Source organism: Aspergillus candidus (genome assembly GCF_002847045.1).
Source record: "Aspergillus candidus strain CBS 102.13 unplaced genomic scaffold BDW47scaffold_32, whole genome shotgun sequence".
Lineage (NCBI taxonomy): Eukaryota > Fungi > Ascomycota > Eurotiomycetes > Eurotiales > Aspergillaceae > Aspergillus > Aspergillus candidus.
In genome coordinates this window covers 119137-138578 of record NW_020194037.1, presented here as the reverse complement: position 1 = coordinate 138578, position 19442 = coordinate 119137, and the positions used below count along the sequence as shown (strand labels likewise).

The following is a 19442-nucleotide window of genomic DNA, read 5'->3' as shown; positions in this document are numbered from 1 at the left end:
GGCTAGACCCACCGCCCAGCATAGCATAGCTGACATAAGAATGGAGCTCACTCCCATTGGTGGATACCCACCTAGACCGCCTCCGGAACAACAATGATCCTCCTCTCCGCCATCAACTTTTTTTTTTCTGCGCCGATCAAAAAATCAACGCAGACAAGCCGGTTCACCATACATCTCTATCCCACCAGAACACCATGGCTTCCGCTAAAGATCAGAAGCGCAGGCGGTCGCATAAGACCGCCGACAAAGTGAAGTCTGCACCTGCCCCCGTCGAAGACGTCGAAGCCCCGGTAGACACCAAGAAGACCAAGAAGCAGAGGACCGAGCGGGCTGTCTCCGAAGATGAGCCTACGATTGCTCCCCAGGAGTCTGCCTCTGAGCAATCGGAGGGCAGCGACAACGAGGACGACTCGGAGTCGACGTCGACTCCTGCTCTCCCCTCTGCCAACGGAATCGCCCTCCCGACCGATGCCAACCCCGTCAAATTCACAGAGCTGAACCTGACCGAGCCGACGATGAAGGCGATCGCGGAGATGGGATTCGAGACGATGACCGAGATCCAACAGCGCACGATCCCCCCCACCATGGCGGGTCGCGATATCCTCGGTGCCGCGAAGACCGGTTCCGGAAAGACCCTGGCGTTCTTGATTCCCGCGATCGAAATGCTGAGCGCGCTGCGTTTCAAGCCCCGCAACGGCACGGGTGTCATCATCATCTCCCCGACGCGCGAGCTGGCGCTGCAGATTTTCGGTGTCGCGCGTGAGCTCCTCCAGCACCATTCGCAGACGTACGGTATCGTCATTGGGGGCGCCAACCGCCGCGCGGAAGCGGAGAAGCTGAACAAGGGTGTCAACCTGCTGATCGCGACGCCCGGTCGCTTGCTGGATCATCTGCAGAACACGCAGGGGTTCATCTTTAAGAACTGCAAGACGCTGGTGCTGGATGAGGCCGACCGGTGTCTGGATGTTGGTTTCGAGGAGGAACTGCGACAGATTGTGCGCATTTTGCCGTCTGAGGAGCGTCAGACTTTGCTGTTTTCTGCCACCCAGACTACTAAGGTGGGTTTTACCTTTTTCTTACATCTTATTGTCTTTTTTTCCCCTAGCTGACCTAACAATAACAGGTCGAAGATCTTGCGCGCATCTCGCTCAAGCCCGGTCCCCTGTACATCAACGTGGACCACCGCAAGGAGCACAGCACGGTGGAAGGCGTTGAGCAAGGCTACATTCTCTGCGAAGCGGACAAGCGCTTCCTGCTCCTGTTCACCTTCCTGAAGAAGAACCTCAAGAAGAAGCTCATTGTCTTCTTCTCCAGCTGTAACTCGGTCAAATACTACTCGGAGCTGCTGAACTACATCGACCTGCCCGTGCTGGCCCTGCACGGCAAGATGAAACAGCAGAAGCGCACCAACACCTTCTTCGAATTCTGCAACTCCTCCCAGGGTATCCTCATCTGTACGGATGTCGCCGCGCGTGGCTTGGATATTCCTGCCGTCGACTACATCGTGCAGTTCGACCCGCCGGATGATCCCAGATCTTACATTCACCGTGTCGGTCGGACGGCGCGTGGCTCCAAGGGCAAGATCGGCCGCACGCTGATGTTCCTGCAGCCGTCGGAGGTCGGATTCCTCAAGGCGCTGAAGGAAGCGCGAGTGGTATGTCCATCCACCCTTTTATCACAACCCCCACACGCACTAACGATAACAGCCCGTCGTTGAATTCGAGTTCCCCGCCAAGAAAATCATCAACATCCAATCCCAACTGGAGAAGTTGATCGGCCAAAACTACTATCTCCACCAGGTATTTCCCCTATCCATCCAACCATCCATCCATCAATCCCCACTAACAGCAATCAGTCCGCCAAAGAAGGCTACCGCGCCTACCTCCACGCCTACGCCTCGCACTCCCTCCGCTCCATCTTCGACGTCAACAAGCTCGACCTCGTCAAGGTCGCCAAGGGCTTCGGATTCCCCACGCCCCCCCGCGTAGACATCACCGTCAACGCCAGCGGGCGGTCAGAGAAGACGATGGGCCGACGCAACTACGGTAGTCAGGCTAAGCAGGGGCCGCGGTTCAAGCGGAAGAGGGATGATTAGCGTGGTGGAGTGCATTTATGAGGAGTGAGGCGTTGGTAAAAATATCTTTATCTCTCTTTCTTTTTATCGTATGTGTTGATATTAGGTAGCATGAATATAGACTAATTGTTTATTGTCTACTCGTGTGTGTGTGTGTGTTTTACTTTCGTGCGTAAGGGTTTGTACGCTACACCCTACAGTGGTATGCCAGCAATATTTGTACAGTGCGGATCACGCAGTTCCAAATTCCTTACCATACTGATGATTTGATGAAGTCATGCCATTCTATACCCTAAACTTTTGCTAATAAACCAAACCATACCCCTCTATAAAAAGTACCTGAACCCCTTATTATCAATTTCCGTTTGGTCCTGTCAAAGTTAGCATCCTTTGTACAGAAGTGATCAACCCCATCAATCAGATAAGATACATACCAGCATTCCATTCTCAATTCCCTCTTCCGTACTATTAAGCCCCTCCATGGCAGCTCGATCGCGCTTCTTGTTCTCGAAGTACATGTATAGGTATAGAGCGACGATGGAGACTAGTTTGACGGAGTATCCGACCAGCATACTGCATTCCTGTCAGACCATTCCAAAATATCACAAGGCAAGAGGAGAGAAAAAAGATACTCACGCAATATAAGCACTATGATACCCCGGCGCCTCACTATCCTTAAACGTCTGCGGCCCAATTATATTCCCCACGCAGTACCCAGTGAACAAAACCGCCCCGGTAATCTGCTTCTTGGTATAACCCGCGACGTTGGAGCTCACCATTGTCAGGCTCATACTGAAACCCAGGCCCTGGAAATAGCACAGCCAGAGCGCGACTAAGCGCCCCCATTTGTTGCTGTTAGGGAGGCCGACGAGCAGCGCCGACCCCAGGATGCAGATCGTGTTGGCGACGATCATGCATGCGCTGCGCGAGTGGAACCGACCGTCGTACTTTGTGGCGACGAAGCCGCCGATTATTAGCGCGAGGAATTGCACCGCGCCGCCGGGGATTTGCATGTATTGCGTGCCGAGGGTGTCGAAGCCGAAGGAGCCGACGATGATGGATGCGAACTGTTGCGGTTAGTGGGGAGATGGATGGGGAGGGGTTTTGTAGCGTACGCTTGTCAGCGCTGAGTTGGGAACTTGCGCTCCGACGGCCATAACGAAGAGAAGCCATGTCTTGGGGTCTTCAGCCGCCTGCCACACCTGGTACCATTTGAAGTGGTGGTTTTTGACGCCCTGGCGGTTGACCGCCACGCGGTCGACTGCGATGGCGCGCTCCCTCTCGGTGAGGAACTTTGCGGTTGAGGGTAGATCGGGGAGTAGGAGGAGGGCAATGATGCCGGTGGTTATTGAGAACGCTCCGAAGATGAGGAAGACGTACATCCACCGCGGGAGGCCCGTCGTGATGTGGCCCACGGCGTAGCCGATCAGTCTATGCTGTCAGTATTTGGATACAAACTTATGACAGGCAACTCACCCCCCAAACATCGTCGCGATTCCGTTCGTGCAGTACCATGCTTCCAAGCGGAGGGGTTGCTCCCTCGTCGTGTACCACATGCCCATCATCAAGACAAACCCCGGGTTGACGGCCGCTTCGACGAAGCCGAGTAGAAAGCGGTTGGCGGCGATGCCGGCGAAATTGTGGCATGCCGGGGTGGTCATCAGCAAAGCGCCCCAAACTGATTATATTAGTAACAAGCTAATGTAGTGTAGAGATTGACGTACTGATAGTCGTGATGGAAAGGAATTTCCCCATTGGCAGTTTCTGCAGCGCAAACCCCGCCGGCCATTGTGCGATCAGATACCCGATGTAGAAGATAGAGCCTAGGAATGTTAGGACTGCGCGTTGTGCCATGATTGAAAACATACCAAGCCATGAGTAGTCCTGTCCGTGTAGATTCGTGCCCTTTTTCAGCCCATACACCGATGCAAAGTTGATACTGTTCTTGTCCAGATACTGCAGCATGTAGATGACGAACAGCAACGGAACCAGTCGAAAGTCGATCTTCCTGAGAACCTTCTTCCCCTCCTCGGTCGTATAATCTAGCCCATGACTCTCCTTGTAGATAGCATAGTTGTCGTCGCGGTCGGATAGCCCCTCGGACGGCACGGACGACACGGCGACTTGGTCGTTTTCCTTGGTATCCCCTGACATGACTGAAACGCAACAGTTTTTCTCCACGGCACATTCACCTCCTGGGGACATCCATCTTTATAGGTCGTGTTCAGACTCGCTCGACCTCTCCACGTGGAGGGTCGCGCGGCAGAAGACGAATAGCTTGGCGGCATTGAGCTCGACAGAGTTGGCAGCTCGCGACATGATTCGATCCCTGTAGAGATAGTAAGGCCTGGACATATTAGTGAAAGGCTAGGATGCAGCTAGCCGAGAGATCGCTCGTGCAGACTTCCTGAAGTGTCTTCCAGTTGGCTGAAACAGGGCGTGGAATGAGGTGCGATATGGTGGGTGATCACGACATCAAAGCGGCGATTGCGTGTTGGCGGGGAATACCGCTGTCGCGTTGGGGTAGGGCTACTGTCTCAGACAGATTTGGGGATACTGGCAGAATACACTTGTTAGCATAAGCTTCTTGTCATTAGTACTTCGAAGTAGTTGATGCAATTGCGTGGATGTTGTTGAGTTCTAGAGTAAAGTGCATAACCATTTGATATATTACTAAGCTATTATCATAGAAGTTATCCAAGTTGTGCAACACAGCATATTTGCCTTACCAATACTACGCACGAATTGTAGCATTAGCTGATTGTTGTCTGGCAGCTCATCTTGTGATACTAAAGACAGTTGTTGTTTTTGTTTGATTTGTTGTGAGTGATTTTCAGTATGCAGTCTCGATGTCAATCAGTAGGGATACTTGATACAATAGCCCTACATGGTAGTAGAACAAGATCAAATATGTCGGACACAGATTGGCTATATATGTGCCAACAACTTCATTTCCATTCCACTAAATTATGACTTCCATACATATCAAACAGTTCACACTGGGTTGACCATATCATGTTCAGATCCGTGAGTAGATTTGATACTCAAATACATAGGCGGGATATATTCAATCATAACATAGGATATGTTCAATCACCACCTAATTCGCCTCTTGTCTGAACCTCTTAGTCTAAGAAGTAGATAATGTCGGAATCAACGACTACACACCAAATTTACAACCTGACAACTACAACTCAACCCTAAGCCTTTGCCCCTCCACACAATACAGCCTCGCCATTCTCCCACAACCGACCATCCCGCCACAGCCCCTCAACCAACGCCTGTCGCCCCGGCCTTTCACCCCTGGGAAGCTCATTCAACCATCCCCAGCGAACCTTCTCCTTGACACCATCCTCCCTCCAACGATTGATATCCGCCGATGGCATCTCATTGAACGTCGGTAGAAACCGCAACAACTCTGGATCATGAGCAAGACACACTAGGACGGAGGGCGAGGCGTCGAACGCGCGCAGCTTATCCACGGATTGCTGCGCTGTGAATGGGTCGGTGTTCACGCTTGTCGCGTGGCTGGATACCTTGTAGAATGGGGTCGTCTTTGGATCTGTCCCTGACGCCGGGGATATTGGATGCTGGTCGGTGAAGAGACTGCAGGGGCATGGTGCGGGGAAATAGGCTGGGTCGTGGTCGAGGGCTCCATCTGGGATGTGATCTGGGAGCGACACTGCTGATGATGGCCTGAAGTCCCCCACGAAGTGGCAGATGTCGCCTCCTAGGAGGGCAAAGGTGTCTTTTGTGGTGCGTGCTAGGGCGCACATGTGGCCTAGGCAGTGGCCGGGCGTGTCTAGACTTTGAGTCTTAGTTTTAGTCTTCCCTTATTATCATTTGGGTAAGAATCATACCTAGCAGATAAAATGAGCTGTCGCCGAAAAAGTCCATCGCTCGGTAACCACCGATTGCCAGTCCTGTCGGGCCAAAGTCGACTTCAACGACCTCACGACCTGCAAAGGCTTCAGCCGAGAGAACAGAGTTCGGATTTTCAGGATAACCAGGCAGCAAGGCTGTGGACTTCGTGACCCCTGGACCGACTACCAAGCTGGTGGACTGGGGAAAGAGGGCCGGGTTGCCGGTATGATCCCAGTGGTAATGCGACCAGATGATAGATGCTGAGGCAGTTAGCAGTGTCCTACTCAGAGGTCGGATAACATACAGATGGTGTCGAGCTTAACACCATTCTCCTCTAACACCTCTGTCACATCCTTGTCAATCTTAAGCCCTGACAGAATGCGAGCGCCTCGTTGCAAGGTAACTGGGGGCAGATTCCAGTAGTCTTTGCGCGTGCCCAGATCGAACATGACTTTCTGGCCGGTGGTGTCATTTTCAATGAGGAAAGCGACGTCGGTCAGGTTAAGATGCTGGTGGTGTTTTTGCACGGGGTCGACGAAGGCGAGGGCGTCGACGGTCATGACGGTGGTGGTGTCCACCAGGCGCACGCGCACCGTGCGGTCCGATAGGGGGAGGTCCAGGTCCAGGTTCTGCATTTTCTTTATTATTTGGTGGATGAGTCTATCGTACTGACATGTTTCTGTATGTATAGAGAGTCAAGGGTGGACACGTCATTCACCCCGCCTGAGATTGACCGCGTCTAACTCGGTTGGGCTGTCATAAATCCATTTATGGCGCTCTATTGTTTTTTGATTATCGAGCATTTGTCAGCTCTGCAGATCATGAAGTGCATTGTCTGCTAGGGTCTATATTCTAGATTGGAAGGCTTATCTTTGGACGACCGTATAATCTACTGAATCAAGGATATCCTGTCACTTCATATCTCACTTGATAGATGGATCGACTTTAGAGAAACAAAGAAACTCCATTGGCACACAATCGAAGAGCTTTTGTCGATCTATTTAGCCCACGATCCAATTCTATTTCTTCACAATTTACCCCTTTCTTGATGAATTGCCTTCTGAAGTTCGCATCTTCAATGGCTTTCTACAAAATGTGGAACATCCGGCCCGTAGCCCTAACTACCCGCATGCATTCCTCCCATCTTCAATGCTTGTCCGTCCTGACAGACTCCGAGATTGCTGAAGATAACAGCATCAACTCAACGATCTATCGGCAAGCCCGCCGATCCACGCAAGGAGGTCACACAGCGTGCCTGAATGTCTGATCCCAGCGCAAGGGGTCCGCAACACATGTACTGGTTCCACCAGAACAAACACTGCAGCTGGCCGTATTCAATATCCGAATTGTTTAAATGCAGCTGGGCCCAGTAGCCACCCCATTGGGTCCCTCCCATTTCTGACCATAATGGAACAACTCCATGGCCCCGACCACTATCCCCCTCTGGCGCATGGTCTTCGACCAAGGCACTGTCACCCACGATGTCCTCCACCACCAATACCCGGGCTCCGGCACAGACGACGACCCCTATCGGGTCTCCTGGATTCCTAACGACCCACGCAACCCGCTTGAATTCCGGAACAGATCACGATGGGCCATCTGCGGCCTGGCATCTATCGCCACGCTGACTGTAGCGCTGGGGTCGTCGACCTACTCCGGCGGCATGGAGCAGATCCGCGAGGAATTCCACACCAGCCAGGAGGTCGCGCTGCTCGGTATCTCGATGTGGGTGCTTGGGTTCGCCCTCGGGCCGATGGTGTGGGCGCCGCTGTCGGAGGTCTACGGACGTCGACCTATCTCTATACTCAGTGCGCTTGGTTTGACAATATTCGCGGCTGGCTCAGTTGGCGCGAAGAACATCCAGACGCTCGTCATTCTGCGCTTCTTTGCGGGTAGCCTCGGATCGTCACCTATGGCTGTCTCGGGGAGTATCATTGCCGATACCTTCCCGCCTATTGTTCGGGGTATGTCTACATACTTTATAAACTATATGGTAAAAGGCTGATCCATCAGGCCTCGGAAGCAACATCTACGCTGTCGCCGCCTTCATCGGCCCTGCTCTGGGCCCTATCATTGGCAGCTATCTGGCCTCAGCTGCCGGCTGGCGATGGGACCAAGGTCTCCTGGCCATCGCCGCGGGGATCCTCCTGCTCACGGATATCATTTGTCTCCCTGAGACATACGGCCCTGTTCTCCTCCACGCCCGCGCAGCGCGTCTTTCCGCCCTAACAGGACGACAATACATCACTCTCTCTTCCACAAATAACAATACCAATACTCTGTCCCTGAAAAGCAAGCTTCAAACAGCCCTCGCCCGTCCCTTCTCCCTCCTCATCCACGAACCCATCGTCCTCTTCCTCTCCCTCTACTCGGCCATAATATACGGCATCCTCTACCTCTTCTTCGCAGCCTTCCCAATCGTCTTCCACTCGAACTCCCTCCCTTTCCTAGCAATCCTGATAGGAAACATCGTCTCCATAGTCGTTACCATCCCAACCTTCTTCTCCTACCGTCGCAAATCCCTCTCCTCCACTACCCCACTCCCCCCAGAATCCCGCCTCCCCCCCTCCTTCCCAGGCTGCATCCTCCTCCCCATCTCCCTCTTCTGGTTCGCCTTCACAGCAAACAATACCAGCAACAATCCGATGGTAACAGCAGCAGCGGGCCTCCCCTTCGGCTTCGCCATCGTCTCAGTCTACATGCCTATCCTCTCCTACCTGATAGATACGTACGGGCCGCGCTATGCCGCCTCCGCAATAGCTGTCAACGCTCTCCTGCGTTCACTATTCGGCGCCGTGTTCCCCCTCTTTACGCCTGTTATGTATGCCCGTCTGGGTGTAACATGGGCGTCGACTGTGCCGGCGTTTCTGGCTCTCGCGTGCGTGCCGTTGCCGTTTGTGTTTTGGGCGTTTGGGGAGAGGGTGAGGAGGAGATGTCGCTTTGCGGGGGGTGGGACTAAGTCGGGGTAGGTTTATCAATTCACTATTAGGGTGTTTACTTGTGTTACGTTATGTTGTGTTGGGTGTTCAGTGGCTACAGTTTTGGAGATAGATACTTTGTTAGAACGACACATTCAATGTTAATTCCTGACTTTAAGTAAACAAACTGACTAGATCCATCGGTACCATTCGGTAGAAAAAGATAACAAATATTTCGTTCCATCTGTAACATTCTGGAAAAGAACCATCGATAATCCATCCATCTGTGTCATCCTGTCAAAATCATCAATAATTCATTCATCTTCTCCATTCTGTCAAAAAATCAAAAAAGAATTGATGATCAATCGATCTGTATCAATCTGTAAAAAAGAAAAACAAAAAAAGATCAATCCATCAAAGTAGCACTTTCAGTAGCCTCAGCAGTCTCAACACAATCATCAGCCGAAGCCGTCTCCCTACCAACAGGCGACTTGCCATAGTCAGTCGCGTCCTCGCTAGCCGTTACCTCCTTGCCGTGCTTAGGGACACAGCGCTTTCCGGTAGGAATAGGCGCAGGGCGGGTGTGGCGGGTGGTAGATGGCGCCGAGCTAGGCGGCCAGGGATCGGTGTCGGAGGCGGTGCCGCGGGGGTCTCCCTCTGACACGGTGGTCATGGCGTCTGTCTCGGTGATGGAGCCCGTTGGGAGGCTGATAATATGGTCAGGCTCCGTGGGGAGCGGAGTCGTGGGAAGAACACTGAAGGAGCCGCTGGTTGGCCCGCGAAAGCTGGGGGACTTGCTCGGCGTGAGGGTCGGCTTCTTTCCGGGTGTGGTAGGCACCGGGATGGTTCCGTTGGAGGATGGTACAGGGATGGTTCCGTTGGGGGAAACGCCTACGCAGACTTCGCTTCCGGCGATCAGATTGTCGCAGTACCGCTCCGACGAGACATCCGGGTTCCACTCGTAGAAGGCCATCTCGGAGATGCCGGCTCGGAGGGCAATGCCCTTGCATGAATCGCTGAGTCCGACGAACCACCATTTGTTGCAGCTTTGTGTCACGTTGGGCTGGTGGTGTCCTGCGGTCGGGCCCGGGTCGTAGGGTGCAGTGCGAGTTAATGGGGTGTCGGCGTCTGCGACGCAGTACCAGGTGTCTTCCTATTTGGCAATTAGGACTTGAGTCTGGTGAAATGGGGGAAAGGGGGGGGGGGGGGGGGGGGAGACAAACCGGGAGACTGTTGCAGCGGCTTGCCACGGATGGATTCCACGCGATGAACTGCTCTTCGGTGAAGGTCCCGAAATCGGAGATAATGCCTTGGCATGTCTGGATGCCGACGGCTTGGTACCATGTTGTGCAGTTTTTGGCCGTGTCAGAGGGCGGGGGCATAGGCGCGGTGGTCACTGTCGGGGGCATTGGGGGATTGTCATCCGGATAGGCCATGACACAGTAATAGTAGTCGGGTTTGAGACCGGTGCATTCTGGCGCTGGTCCAAGAGCTGGGTTGATCTCGTGGAATCTTTTGTTGTCGACTATTCCCTCATAGAGATCGAGGATCTCCGAGCATGTGTCTCCCTAGTCTATGTTAGTGTACATCTGGAATTGCAACAGCGGAGGTCTTACCTTTGTAGCGTGGTAGAATTCCTGGCAGTCGGTTGCAAGCCCAGACTGGGTTGGAGAGGGCGTAAAAGTAGTCATGGTCATTGGTGGCCGCGACGGCGGCGTATAACTAGTGGGAGGCGGCGCCGTGTTGTTCGTAGGGTATATGTAGGTGAATGTCTCTGTCGACTCGACCCCGATACACACCCACCAGCCAATAAACGGGCTGTTGCAGTTATCTTTCAGCGAGGGGTTCCACTGCAATCTGTTTGCATTATTAGTTTAGTACTCATGAGGGTGACCAGGACTAGGAAAGGTACCTACAGCATCTCCAAGCTCACCCATGAGCCAGCACGAACCAAAATTCTGTCACAATTATCTCCCGGATTGACCTCGTACCAATTGTTGCAGTGTGCTGGCTGTCCGGGCTGCGTCTTCGTAGGTGGCCAGGGGGCGGTCGTTGTGGTGTTAGCCCGAGGTGGTGGCGTCCAAGTCGTTATGGGATTGATGATGGAGTAGCTTCCGTTGGTCGACGGGCCACTCGTAACTGGGGGTTTGTCAGGGGGAGGAGTCCCGGTTCCAGGAGGGACATTCGTGCCCGGAGGAGCGGTTGTCTCAGGAGGGGGCTTCTCAGGAGGCGCATCGGTGGGAGGAGGAGAGGGATCCTTAGAAGGTTCATCGGTGGGAGGAGGGGGGGCAGGAGTCGGTTCAACAGGTTTGTCACGGGGACCAACACCCACGCAGTACGCATAGCCAAGCCAGAAGTTCGTGACACAATCATCAGAGACGGCTGCGTTCCAGCGGATGAAGTCTTCGTGTTTGATGTTAAAGGCGGTTTCCACGGTGTAGCAGTTATCTCCTTTCTTGATGGTGTACCAGTGGTTACAATTAGAGGCAGTTCCAGAGGGGAGAGTCGAAGCACCAGGGGCTTTATCCCAGGTAGTGGTGGCATCTCTCAACACGTTATGCTGGGAGGAGACCAACAAAGCAAGAAGGAGCTGAAAGAAAAGAAGAAGAAGCGCCATGATGGCAGATGGCAGGATGTTCGTGTTCAGAGAGGGTGAGGGAGGATGGGAGGAGGATTAGAGAACGAACAACATCCAAAGGGGTAGAAGGGGGTATTTATAGACAGGAGATGAGCAGTTCTGATTAGAAATGTGTGAGAATGATAGACAGATGGTGAGTGAAGCTATTCAAGTGAAGACATGTATAGTATATGAAATAACTTCTCCGATCTGTTGATATCACTGCATCTTGGCTATGAACTGCGAGGGTCTTGATCATGGATGGGTGAATAGCTTCATGGTCCCCTTTTCACTTGATTCCAGTACTACAAAGAGACCCACACTTGAAATCTAGTGATGGTGAGCAGTGATATCTAAACAATGAATAAACACAATCAGCCACGTAGTGCTGTGGAGTCATGAAGATTCTACCATGGCGAACACTGGGTTGAATAGACTGATGTCATATTGCTTGGAACTCTACACTCCCACCACACACTCGAAAATATATCCAACTAGTAGCAGGGTATGATCGACTCAAAAACTATTTTTTATTACTGGCATGTGTATAGATGATGTCATATTTTGGGAATATCGGTCCTGTCAAGTGCCCCCAAGATAATGTCTAGCATTTAGTGCAGTGACCGAGAAATAGAGGCTCATGAAGGCTAAAGTGTCATGATACTTTTCATAGTTGAGGAGTAATCTTTACAACAGATAAGAATTGACACAATACGCGAAGTAGATTGTCTGAACTGCATACATAAACCTAGTCGATTCATGTCTTAAACGACTACCACGACACTTTGTTGCATCAAAGTCATAGACACGTTCTCTTCCCAGGATCTTTAGGTCGAACGATCAACTACCATTCCAGAACAACCCGAACTATCCAAGCCCAGACTATCAAAGTACAGATAGTGTGTACCTCCAACGTTATCAACAACCCGGAGCCGAGCGTTGAAAGATTCCGTAAGCGTTTGACCGAGGATCGTTGTGCAGGATGGGCCGTGGGGTCAGGTATGGCTCCTCGTACATCGTCATCAAGCCCTGAACATCAAAAGTGGTGGGAGCAAAGGTAGGGTCAATCCTGCGGTCTCCAAGGCTCCGAAGCACGGTGTAATGCGTGTTGTCTTCAAGAGGATTTCTCCCATTTCCAATGTAGCTTGGGGTTGTCATGATGGACGACCAGTCTATATTAGCGTCGGTGGTAATTCCACTGCCGGGGTTGATGGTGTTGTCATCCACACAGGGCAGGACTTCGGCAGCACGGAACCCGTGTCGGCGCGCTGTGCAGCCGTCCTCGCACACTCCGTGCACGCCCCAGGTCATCTCAAAGCTGAGCTTTTCTGACAACTCGTCATAATCTTTGAAGTTCGGGCAGTTGAGTTCATAATTATTCCAGAGGTTGCCTCCGAGCGTCCAGAAGTGGGGGTTGTGGCTCTCGTGATACAGCCCGAACGCATGGCCGATCTCGTGGGCGAAGTTCGCTGCCGTATCCAACATCCCCACCGACGTCTCGGTAGTCCACCGCGCAACCAGAGAGTGGAAATCCGGGTGAGGCTTCTTGCCGATGGGGGTGGACAGCTCCATGAAGGATCGGGTGATGATAAGACAGTTCAACCCGTCTCTCTGGCATTCGCGACGGTCGATTTCCTGCACCTTGAAAGTTTCCGGAAGACCGGAGGCATACCAGAGGTCCATTGCCGTTTGAACCCAGGTTGCCAGAACTGCTCTGGAGGCTGGGTCCGAGAAGGCGTACTTGATGGTTTTGCGATTCCAGCGCATGTTCTGCTCGGTATGCTCCATACCGACCCATTTGGCGTTCGGGAATCTCGCAGTCTCCCAAGCAGCGCTGCCAGCATTGACAACACAAGAGAGAGACAGAGTGAAGAGAAAAAGCAAGACTGCCTTCCAGAGCATCTGGGCAGCCATCTTGTTTGAAGTAAAAGTAAATGTGCCTGGATGTTGCGATGTAAGAAGAAGTAGATGGTTGAGGTAGATCTATCGGAGACGTTGAGGAACAGACCGACTGAGTGGCAGTGGGACGTCCTTTATATAGGTTGATCTGGCCGGTCCAAGCTACCTACAGACCGGACGCAACGGGTCCTTGCATGTTGATGTCATGGCATGTTTCGAGTCGCTGGTTGGATATCATCGCCATCCATTCCTTGATCTTCAGTAACGGAACCAGTCATATAACTATATCTTCAAGACTCTGATTGCATGACCAACTTGCATACTAGGGTAAGAAACATGGTAACTCAACCTATATAACCAATCACTTCTATTCTCTCCTGGTATAGATGCTTCAAAACCACTGCAGACTTGTAGTGAGAAGAGGACAGGTAGATATGACATATAGTAATGTCTCCTCCTCTGTATCTGGATATCCTATGGGATCTCCTGGCACTGCTGGTCCTGTATATGGCTTTGCCTATAATATAGTACTATCTAGCAGCATACCTGAAGTTGATATATCTAGTACCACTTGATATGACTCTTATAACTGCTTTGTGACTCTACTAATTTAACTTGTTAGAAGTAATATTACTAGAATAAATATCAATATGAAAAGACATGAATCTGTTAACACCTAGTTTGGCCTGTCACTTGCAAAAAGCTAGAACTAATCTAAACTCTAATCTATCAAACCAGCCACTTTGGCTCATGTGTCAGTATTTGGTATGTATGATTCAGTGATAAGCTTCATACAGTGAATTATATCAAGACTAATCTTCTCAAACCACTGGGTATAAATACCTCTTTCCTGCCCACTATTCCATCTATCTCTCGCCATCCACCACCCACTGTCTTCAACTTCGTATCACTACCAAGTGCTCTTTTACATATTGGCCACAAAGCTTCACTAATTCTCACCATCATGGCCAAGTCACACCTTGTGGCTATAGTCTACACCATCGCCTTTCTGCTCCTCCAGTCAGTTGTTGGATTGGAGGGCTCTAACCTCACCTTCCACCTCCTGGCAGGAGACCCTGACTACGGCTGCACCGCCGACAAGCTATGCAAGGTCGGATGCTGTGGCTCCGTGTTAGTTTCCTCAATTCCTCATACTACTGCCCCTAATTAACATCTCACAGGGATAAAACCACTGGCAAAGGAGTCTGTGGCCTTGGACCTGATTTCTGTGGCAAAGGCTGCATCTCTAGCTGTGACCGCAAAAGCGAATGTGATCCCGGATGGGGCACAGACTGGTCTGATTCTGCGAAATGTCCTTTGAATGTCTGTTGCAGCAAGTTTGGCTTCTGTGGTACCACGGCCGACTTCTGCGGAAGCGCTACAGTGACGTCCCCTGAGTGCCCTGGCGGATCAAGCGCAAAGTCCAAGACCATTGGATACTACGAGGCGTGGAACCTGGAGCGACCTTGTGGAAGTAAGTTTCCAGTACCCCTTCCACGTCATGAACGTCAAGCTGACATGAACAGCTATGGCGCCTATGGACATCCCACTGGGCTACTACACCCACATCAACTTCGCGTTTGCCCTCATCAACCCGCAAACTTTCCATATTGCCCCCATGACGGAGCAAGCCGACACTATGTACAAGTCGGTCACCCGACTAAAGACCCGCCAGCGCGATCTCCAGGTATGGATTGCTATCGGGGGCTGGGCAATGAATGACCCAGGTCCGACGCGGACTACCTTCTCGGACCTGGCTGCGTCCATTGAACACCAAGATGCCTTCTTCGAGTCTCTGGTCACTTTTCTCGTCAATAACAATTTTGACGGCGTGGATCTTGACTGGGAGTACCCGGTGGCTGATGACCGCGGGGGAAAACCAGAGGACTACCAAAACATGGTCACGCTGATGAAGAGGCTCAGGGAGAGACTGAACCAAACCGGTCGTCACTATGGTATTTCGATTACTTTGGTATGGATCTTCCTCTTCACATACGCCTACTTCTGCCGTAGACTAACACTGCCCAGCCGGCCAGCTACTGGTACCTTCGGGGTTTCGACCTGAACAACATCGAGCCGCATATAGACTGGTTCAACGTCATGACCTACGACATTCGTGAGTTTTGCACCGCCCTCTCTATTGCTGATAGCTAACACACAGCCAGACGGACTGTGGGACAGAAATGTGACATCTATTGGCTCCTACGCCCTAGCCCACACCAACCTGACCGAGATCAACATGGGCTTAGAACTCCTCTGGCGCAATAACGTCAATCCGGCCCGCGTCGTCATGGGTCTCGGTTTCTACGGCCGATCATACACCATGGCCGATTCAGGCTGCATGGCATCCGGATGTCCGTTCAAGGACCCCGCTCGTCCAGGTCGCTGCACTGGCCAAGAGGGTATTCTCGCCGGGTACGAAATCAACGACATAATCAAGAACGGCGGAAAGGTGACGTACGACAAGGAAGCTGCGGTGAAGATCGTGACCTGGGACAAGGACCAGTGGGTGAGCTGGGACGACGCCGAGTCACTCAAGGTGAAGTTGGACTTTGCCAATAAGCGCTGTCTTGGCGGGACCATGGTTTGGGCGATTGATCTGGACGATGGTACCTTAATTGGTTCTCTGGGAGAGGCGATGGGAAAGAAAAAGCAGGATGTTCCGGATGATATTCCTTCTTATCCCTCGCAGGGAGATCTTGGTACTAGTATTGACCAGCCTGCGTGAAGTTGTTAGGGGGGTTTAACAATTTGTAACCTCGTACTTTCGATGATATTTCACTTTGATAGCTATCAGTCTTGATATTTACCAGTTTCAATACGTATCAGTTTTGCTGGGTATCCGTTGTTGCCTTATCAAGTGTCGTTTAGTCGGATGAATTCCATATTCTACCGCCTGCTGCTTCTACAACCCAACCACCTTGAAGAAACGAGTATAGTCTCTCAGAGATGCACCTTTTTGTTACCCTATAGTCAGACGACACGTCGAGATAGCTCTTACGCGGCTACGCCATACCATACCATGTCTCGCAGTATAAGGTTACAAGATTACCCACAAAGTTAAAAAGGGCCATGATATCTTTTGTAGCCGAGCAGTAATTTTTGTCCACGGGCTATAAAGTCATTCTTACTGACAGGAAATAGGATGTGGAACTGATTTCCACTCGGCTACAAAATATATCATGAACCTTTTGCGCTTTATGAGTATTCAGCTATATAGATCTTATCATACTGCAATAGAGGATCAGTAAACGTGCTTTGTTCTGCTTGAAGAGTGGCCTTCTATGGCTGCACCCTGTACATAAATCACTCATAGAGAGTCAATTCCTTATACCATATGGTAGATCTCTGGGGACACTACTTCCGCCAGGATGGCCAAGAGAAGAAGGTAGTTCCATTAGAGCTTAGTAAATATTACTGTTCCTATTACTACTCCCATTTCACTGCGGATTGCAAATACAAGATATGTAGCCTTTTTCTTTCCTTTGGCTTTGGGATGGGGGAAATATGGGAGGTGGACAATTCACTCCACTCTTGAAGATTGGGAAAATGTTTAATATCAAGAGAATAGACAATCATTGATAATTAGATAGTCATTGTTGAAAGTGACAACATGTTATCACTAACAACATGAAAGGATTCATATGCACATGTCACTGGGAATCAATCCCTATGTAGAGACATTTCATTCAGCTATAAATTACTGTTACTGATCACTGAGGTTTATATACATCAAGTTGATATTTCAATACTCGTGATATTAACTGTCTATATCACAGAAGTAACATATATCCTAACCAATAGCTACTTCTATGAGAGTCACTAGAATTGGATTTTCCTGTCTATATAAACCCCTTCCTTCTCCCAGATATCTAGCAATTATCCTCCATCTCCCTATCCTTCTATCCTCCTACTAAGCACCTACCTATCTCTTGCCAGCATGGCGCCTTTTACTCTTTTCATACTTCTCTTTGCCTTCTTGATGAACCCTCTCATGGGCTTTGCCACAAATGAAACCGACCTCGTCCATGAAGACACTGTCTCGAACTTGATCCAAACCAGGGGCCAAACTGTCACTGATCTTAACTGGATCGAGAGATGGGCTGCTGTTGGCGATAGTTACACCGCGGGCATTGGAGCCGGAAGCTTGTACCGTGGCAAAAGCGAGGATCATGCATGTTCTCGCTATGATCAATCATACCCCATTGTTCTTAACCGCATGTTTGGCCCTGGGATCAAGTCATTCTCGTTCAAGGCATGCTCCGGTGCGCGTACCGCCGACATCAAAGAGCAGATCCGCAGCCTCGATGAGAACATGGACCTGGTTGTCTTGTCTGCCGGTGGGAACGACCTGTGTCTATCCACTATCATTTCACGCTGCATCATGCTCCCACTGACTCAGAGTCGTTGTCAAGATGTTATCTCTCAGGCGCGCGACAGCATCACCAGGGTCCTCGTGCCCAACGTCCGAGAGCTCCTCCAGGACCTACAGCCCAAGATGAACAAAGATGGAGTTGTCATTTTCGTGCTGTATGCTCAGTTCTTCAACGTAGAGAACGAGGATTGCGCTAAGTACCAAGACTGGACGTTTGGCGGGTTGAGGAGGGAAGGGTTCAAACTATCCACGGGCCGCCGCAGGGAGTTCAACGACCTCGTCGTCGACGTGAACAACGCATTGATAAATCTGGCGGAAGAATTCAGACAGGACGAGAACTCCTTCTATTTCCGCACCGCTAATTGGGACAAATTCGTGGGTGACTATAAAGGACGCTTCTGCGAGCCGGGCAGCTCGGGCGAATACCCCGAACCCTCCCAGCCCAACCTGCAATTCTTCAAACACTTCACCAAGAGAGATCTCGAAAAAGACATCGCATCCAAGAGGGATCTTGAGAACAGTATTGACGCGCCTCCGCTGGCACTCAACGCGACGATGTCCGTCCCAGAAAACAGCCTGGGACCCCGCGACAACATCGCTCCCAACTGCCCCGGCGACGACGGTTTCAAACTCGGTTGGGGCCTCCCCGATCGATTCGGCAAATACTTCCACCCCAACGAGAAAGGTCACATCACGATCGCCTCCTACGTCCTCGAGGCCATTTATGCGGCGCGCTCCGCCATCCTGGGCCTTCCCCAACCCATGTGCCACCTCGTGGACAATTTCCAGTGCAATGTACCCAACGAACGTGCGGACCTCGACGCCAGCAGACGATACGCTGACGGACAAATCCTCCACGACAACGCTCTAGCGTTTTGCACTGGAATCTCCCCATCCGGTGTTGACTGGACGGAGGAGAAGACTTTTGAAATGGGGACGCCCGAGGAGCACACCTTCCTCATCACCACCCGCAACGGCGCCCGCCACTACGACCAAGAAGAATGTCTTGAATCTTTCAACAAGATTATACACAGCTGCAAGACCTACGACGATCTCTGGAAGTATGGTGGCTACCATGAGGAAAACAACCACCGCTACCAGATCAGCATCACCAATGGTGGCTACCGGCGCCTGCCCCGTGGTCCCGTCAAGACCACCTGTGAGGCAAAGAGACATGGCAAGTGGACCCACTACAAGTTCAAAGGGTACGGCGGTGCCACAGCCGGCGAGGGCAACAGGAGACTTTTCCCGTTCATCAAACTCTGCGTCACCCCCGGTGACGTCCGGAAGACGCGAAAGCAACAGAATGTGAGGGACTGGAACTTTTACTACTCCTACGAAGAAGGCCACGAGGAGGATCCCGTTCCTGAGGGTTACGAATGGCAGCTCAACTTCCGGGCTCCCGCTGGCTTTATGGAACGATGCTTCGGGAGCAACACGGTGCAAGAAAATGTTGGCTTGGTATGTATTCTGTCTGTTGCTTTGTTCACGATTCGCTAATTTGGCTGCCTCTTAGGAACTTACTGGTTGTAAGGGTAAGAAGAACGCTTGAGTAGCTGTTTCTTGTATCTCGCCTTTTAGCCTATCTCTTTGGAGCTCTGTTGTAGGGGTAAGAAGGACTCTTGGGTAGCTGTTCTTCTATCTTACCTTTGTTCCAACTTTTTTTTCAACTTGGCTTTGTTTCAAATTGTGCAC

General features: G+C 51.3%; 8 protein-coding genes across 8 annotated transcripts; 4 read left to right on the top strand and 4 right to left on the bottom strand.

Annotated features, from left to right (window-relative positions):
- Window positions 1-174: 174 nt before the first annotated feature.
- Window positions 175-2202, top strand: has1 (ATP-dependent RNA helicase HAS1; the record flags this gene model as incomplete). Its single annotated transcript, XM_024813147.1, has 4 exons — window positions 175-1058; window positions 1124-1654; window positions 1707-1799; window positions 1856-2202. Coding segments are annotated over exons 1-4 (1724 nt in total), but the record flags the coding sequence as incomplete, so codon positions are not given.
- A 198-nt stretch (window positions 2203-2400) lies between these two features.
- BDW47DRAFT_132573 (putative MFS transporter) lies at window positions 2401-4277 on the bottom strand (the record flags this gene model as incomplete). The annotated part of the gene is made up of 7 exons (XM_024817595.1): window positions 3943-4277; window positions 3799-3897; window positions 3551-3752; window positions 3190-3505; window positions 2711-3141; window positions 2509-2647; window positions 2401-2445 (listed from the first exon to the last, which is right to left on the bottom strand). The coding sequence occupies exons 1-7, from the start codon at window positions 4226-4228 to the stop codon at window positions 2401-2403; spliced, it is 1518 nt and encodes a 505-aa protein (XP_024670780.1). The 5' UTR covers window positions 4229-4277.
- Window positions 4278-4285: 8 nt separating this feature from the next.
- BDW47DRAFT_126909 (MBL fold metallo-hydrolase) lies at window positions 4286-6573 on the bottom strand (the record flags this gene model as incomplete). The annotated part of the gene is made up of 4 exons (XM_024816638.1): window positions 4286-4421; window positions 5297-5876; window positions 5935-6198; window positions 6243-6573. The coding sequence occupies 4 exons, from the start codon at window positions 6571-6573 to the stop codon at window positions 4286-4288; spliced, it is 1311 nt and encodes a 436-aa protein (XP_024670779.1).
- A 785-nt stretch (window positions 6574-7358) lies between these two features.
- On the top strand, window positions 7359-8907 carry BDW47DRAFT_126908 (MFS transporter; the record flags this gene model as incomplete). Its single annotated transcript, XM_024816637.1, has 2 exons — window positions 7359-7902; window positions 7952-8907. The coding sequence occupies 2 exons, from the start codon at window positions 7359-7361 to the stop codon at window positions 8905-8907; spliced, it is 1500 nt and encodes a 499-aa protein (XP_024670778.1).
- A 355-nt stretch (window positions 8908-9262) lies between these two features.
- Window positions 9263-11473, bottom strand: BDW47DRAFT_132571 (uncharacterized protein; the record flags this gene model as incomplete). Its single annotated transcript, XM_024817594.1, has 4 exons — window positions 9263-10009; window positions 10080-10424; window positions 10473-10713; window positions 10773-11473. The coding sequence occupies 4 exons, from the start codon at window positions 11471-11473 to the stop codon at window positions 9263-9265; spliced, it is 2034 nt and encodes a 677-aa protein (XP_024670777.1).
- Window positions 11474-12251: 778 nt separating this feature from the next.
- BDW47DRAFT_132569 (uncharacterized protein) lies at window positions 12252-13387 on the bottom strand (the record flags this gene model as incomplete). The annotated part of the gene is made up of 1 exon (XM_024817593.1): window positions 12252-13387. One exon carries the CDS (start codon window positions 13385-13387, stop codon window positions 12392-12394), a length of 996 nt encoding a protein of 331 aa, XP_024670776.1. The 3' UTR covers window positions 12252-12391.
- A 949-nt stretch (window positions 13388-14336) lies between these two features.
- Window positions 14337-16100, top strand: BDW47DRAFT_118474 (chitinase; the record flags this gene model as incomplete). Its single annotated transcript, XM_024815213.1, has 5 exons — window positions 14337-14503; window positions 14554-14846; window positions 14899-15344; window positions 15401-15488; window positions 15538-16100. 5 exons carry the CDS (start codon window positions 14337-14339, stop codon window positions 16098-16100), a joined length of 1557 nt encoding a protein of 518 aa, XP_024670775.1.
- A 1212-nt stretch (window positions 16101-17312) lies between these two features.
- Window positions 17313-19247, top strand: BDW47DRAFT_132567 (SGNH hydrolase; the record flags this gene model as incomplete). The annotated part of the gene is made up of 1 exon (XM_024817592.1): window positions 17313-19247. The coding sequence occupies one exon, from the start codon at window positions 17313-17315 to the stop codon at window positions 19245-19247; it is 1935 nt and encodes a 644-aa protein (XP_024670774.1).
- Window positions 19248-19442: the final 195 nt, after the last annotated feature.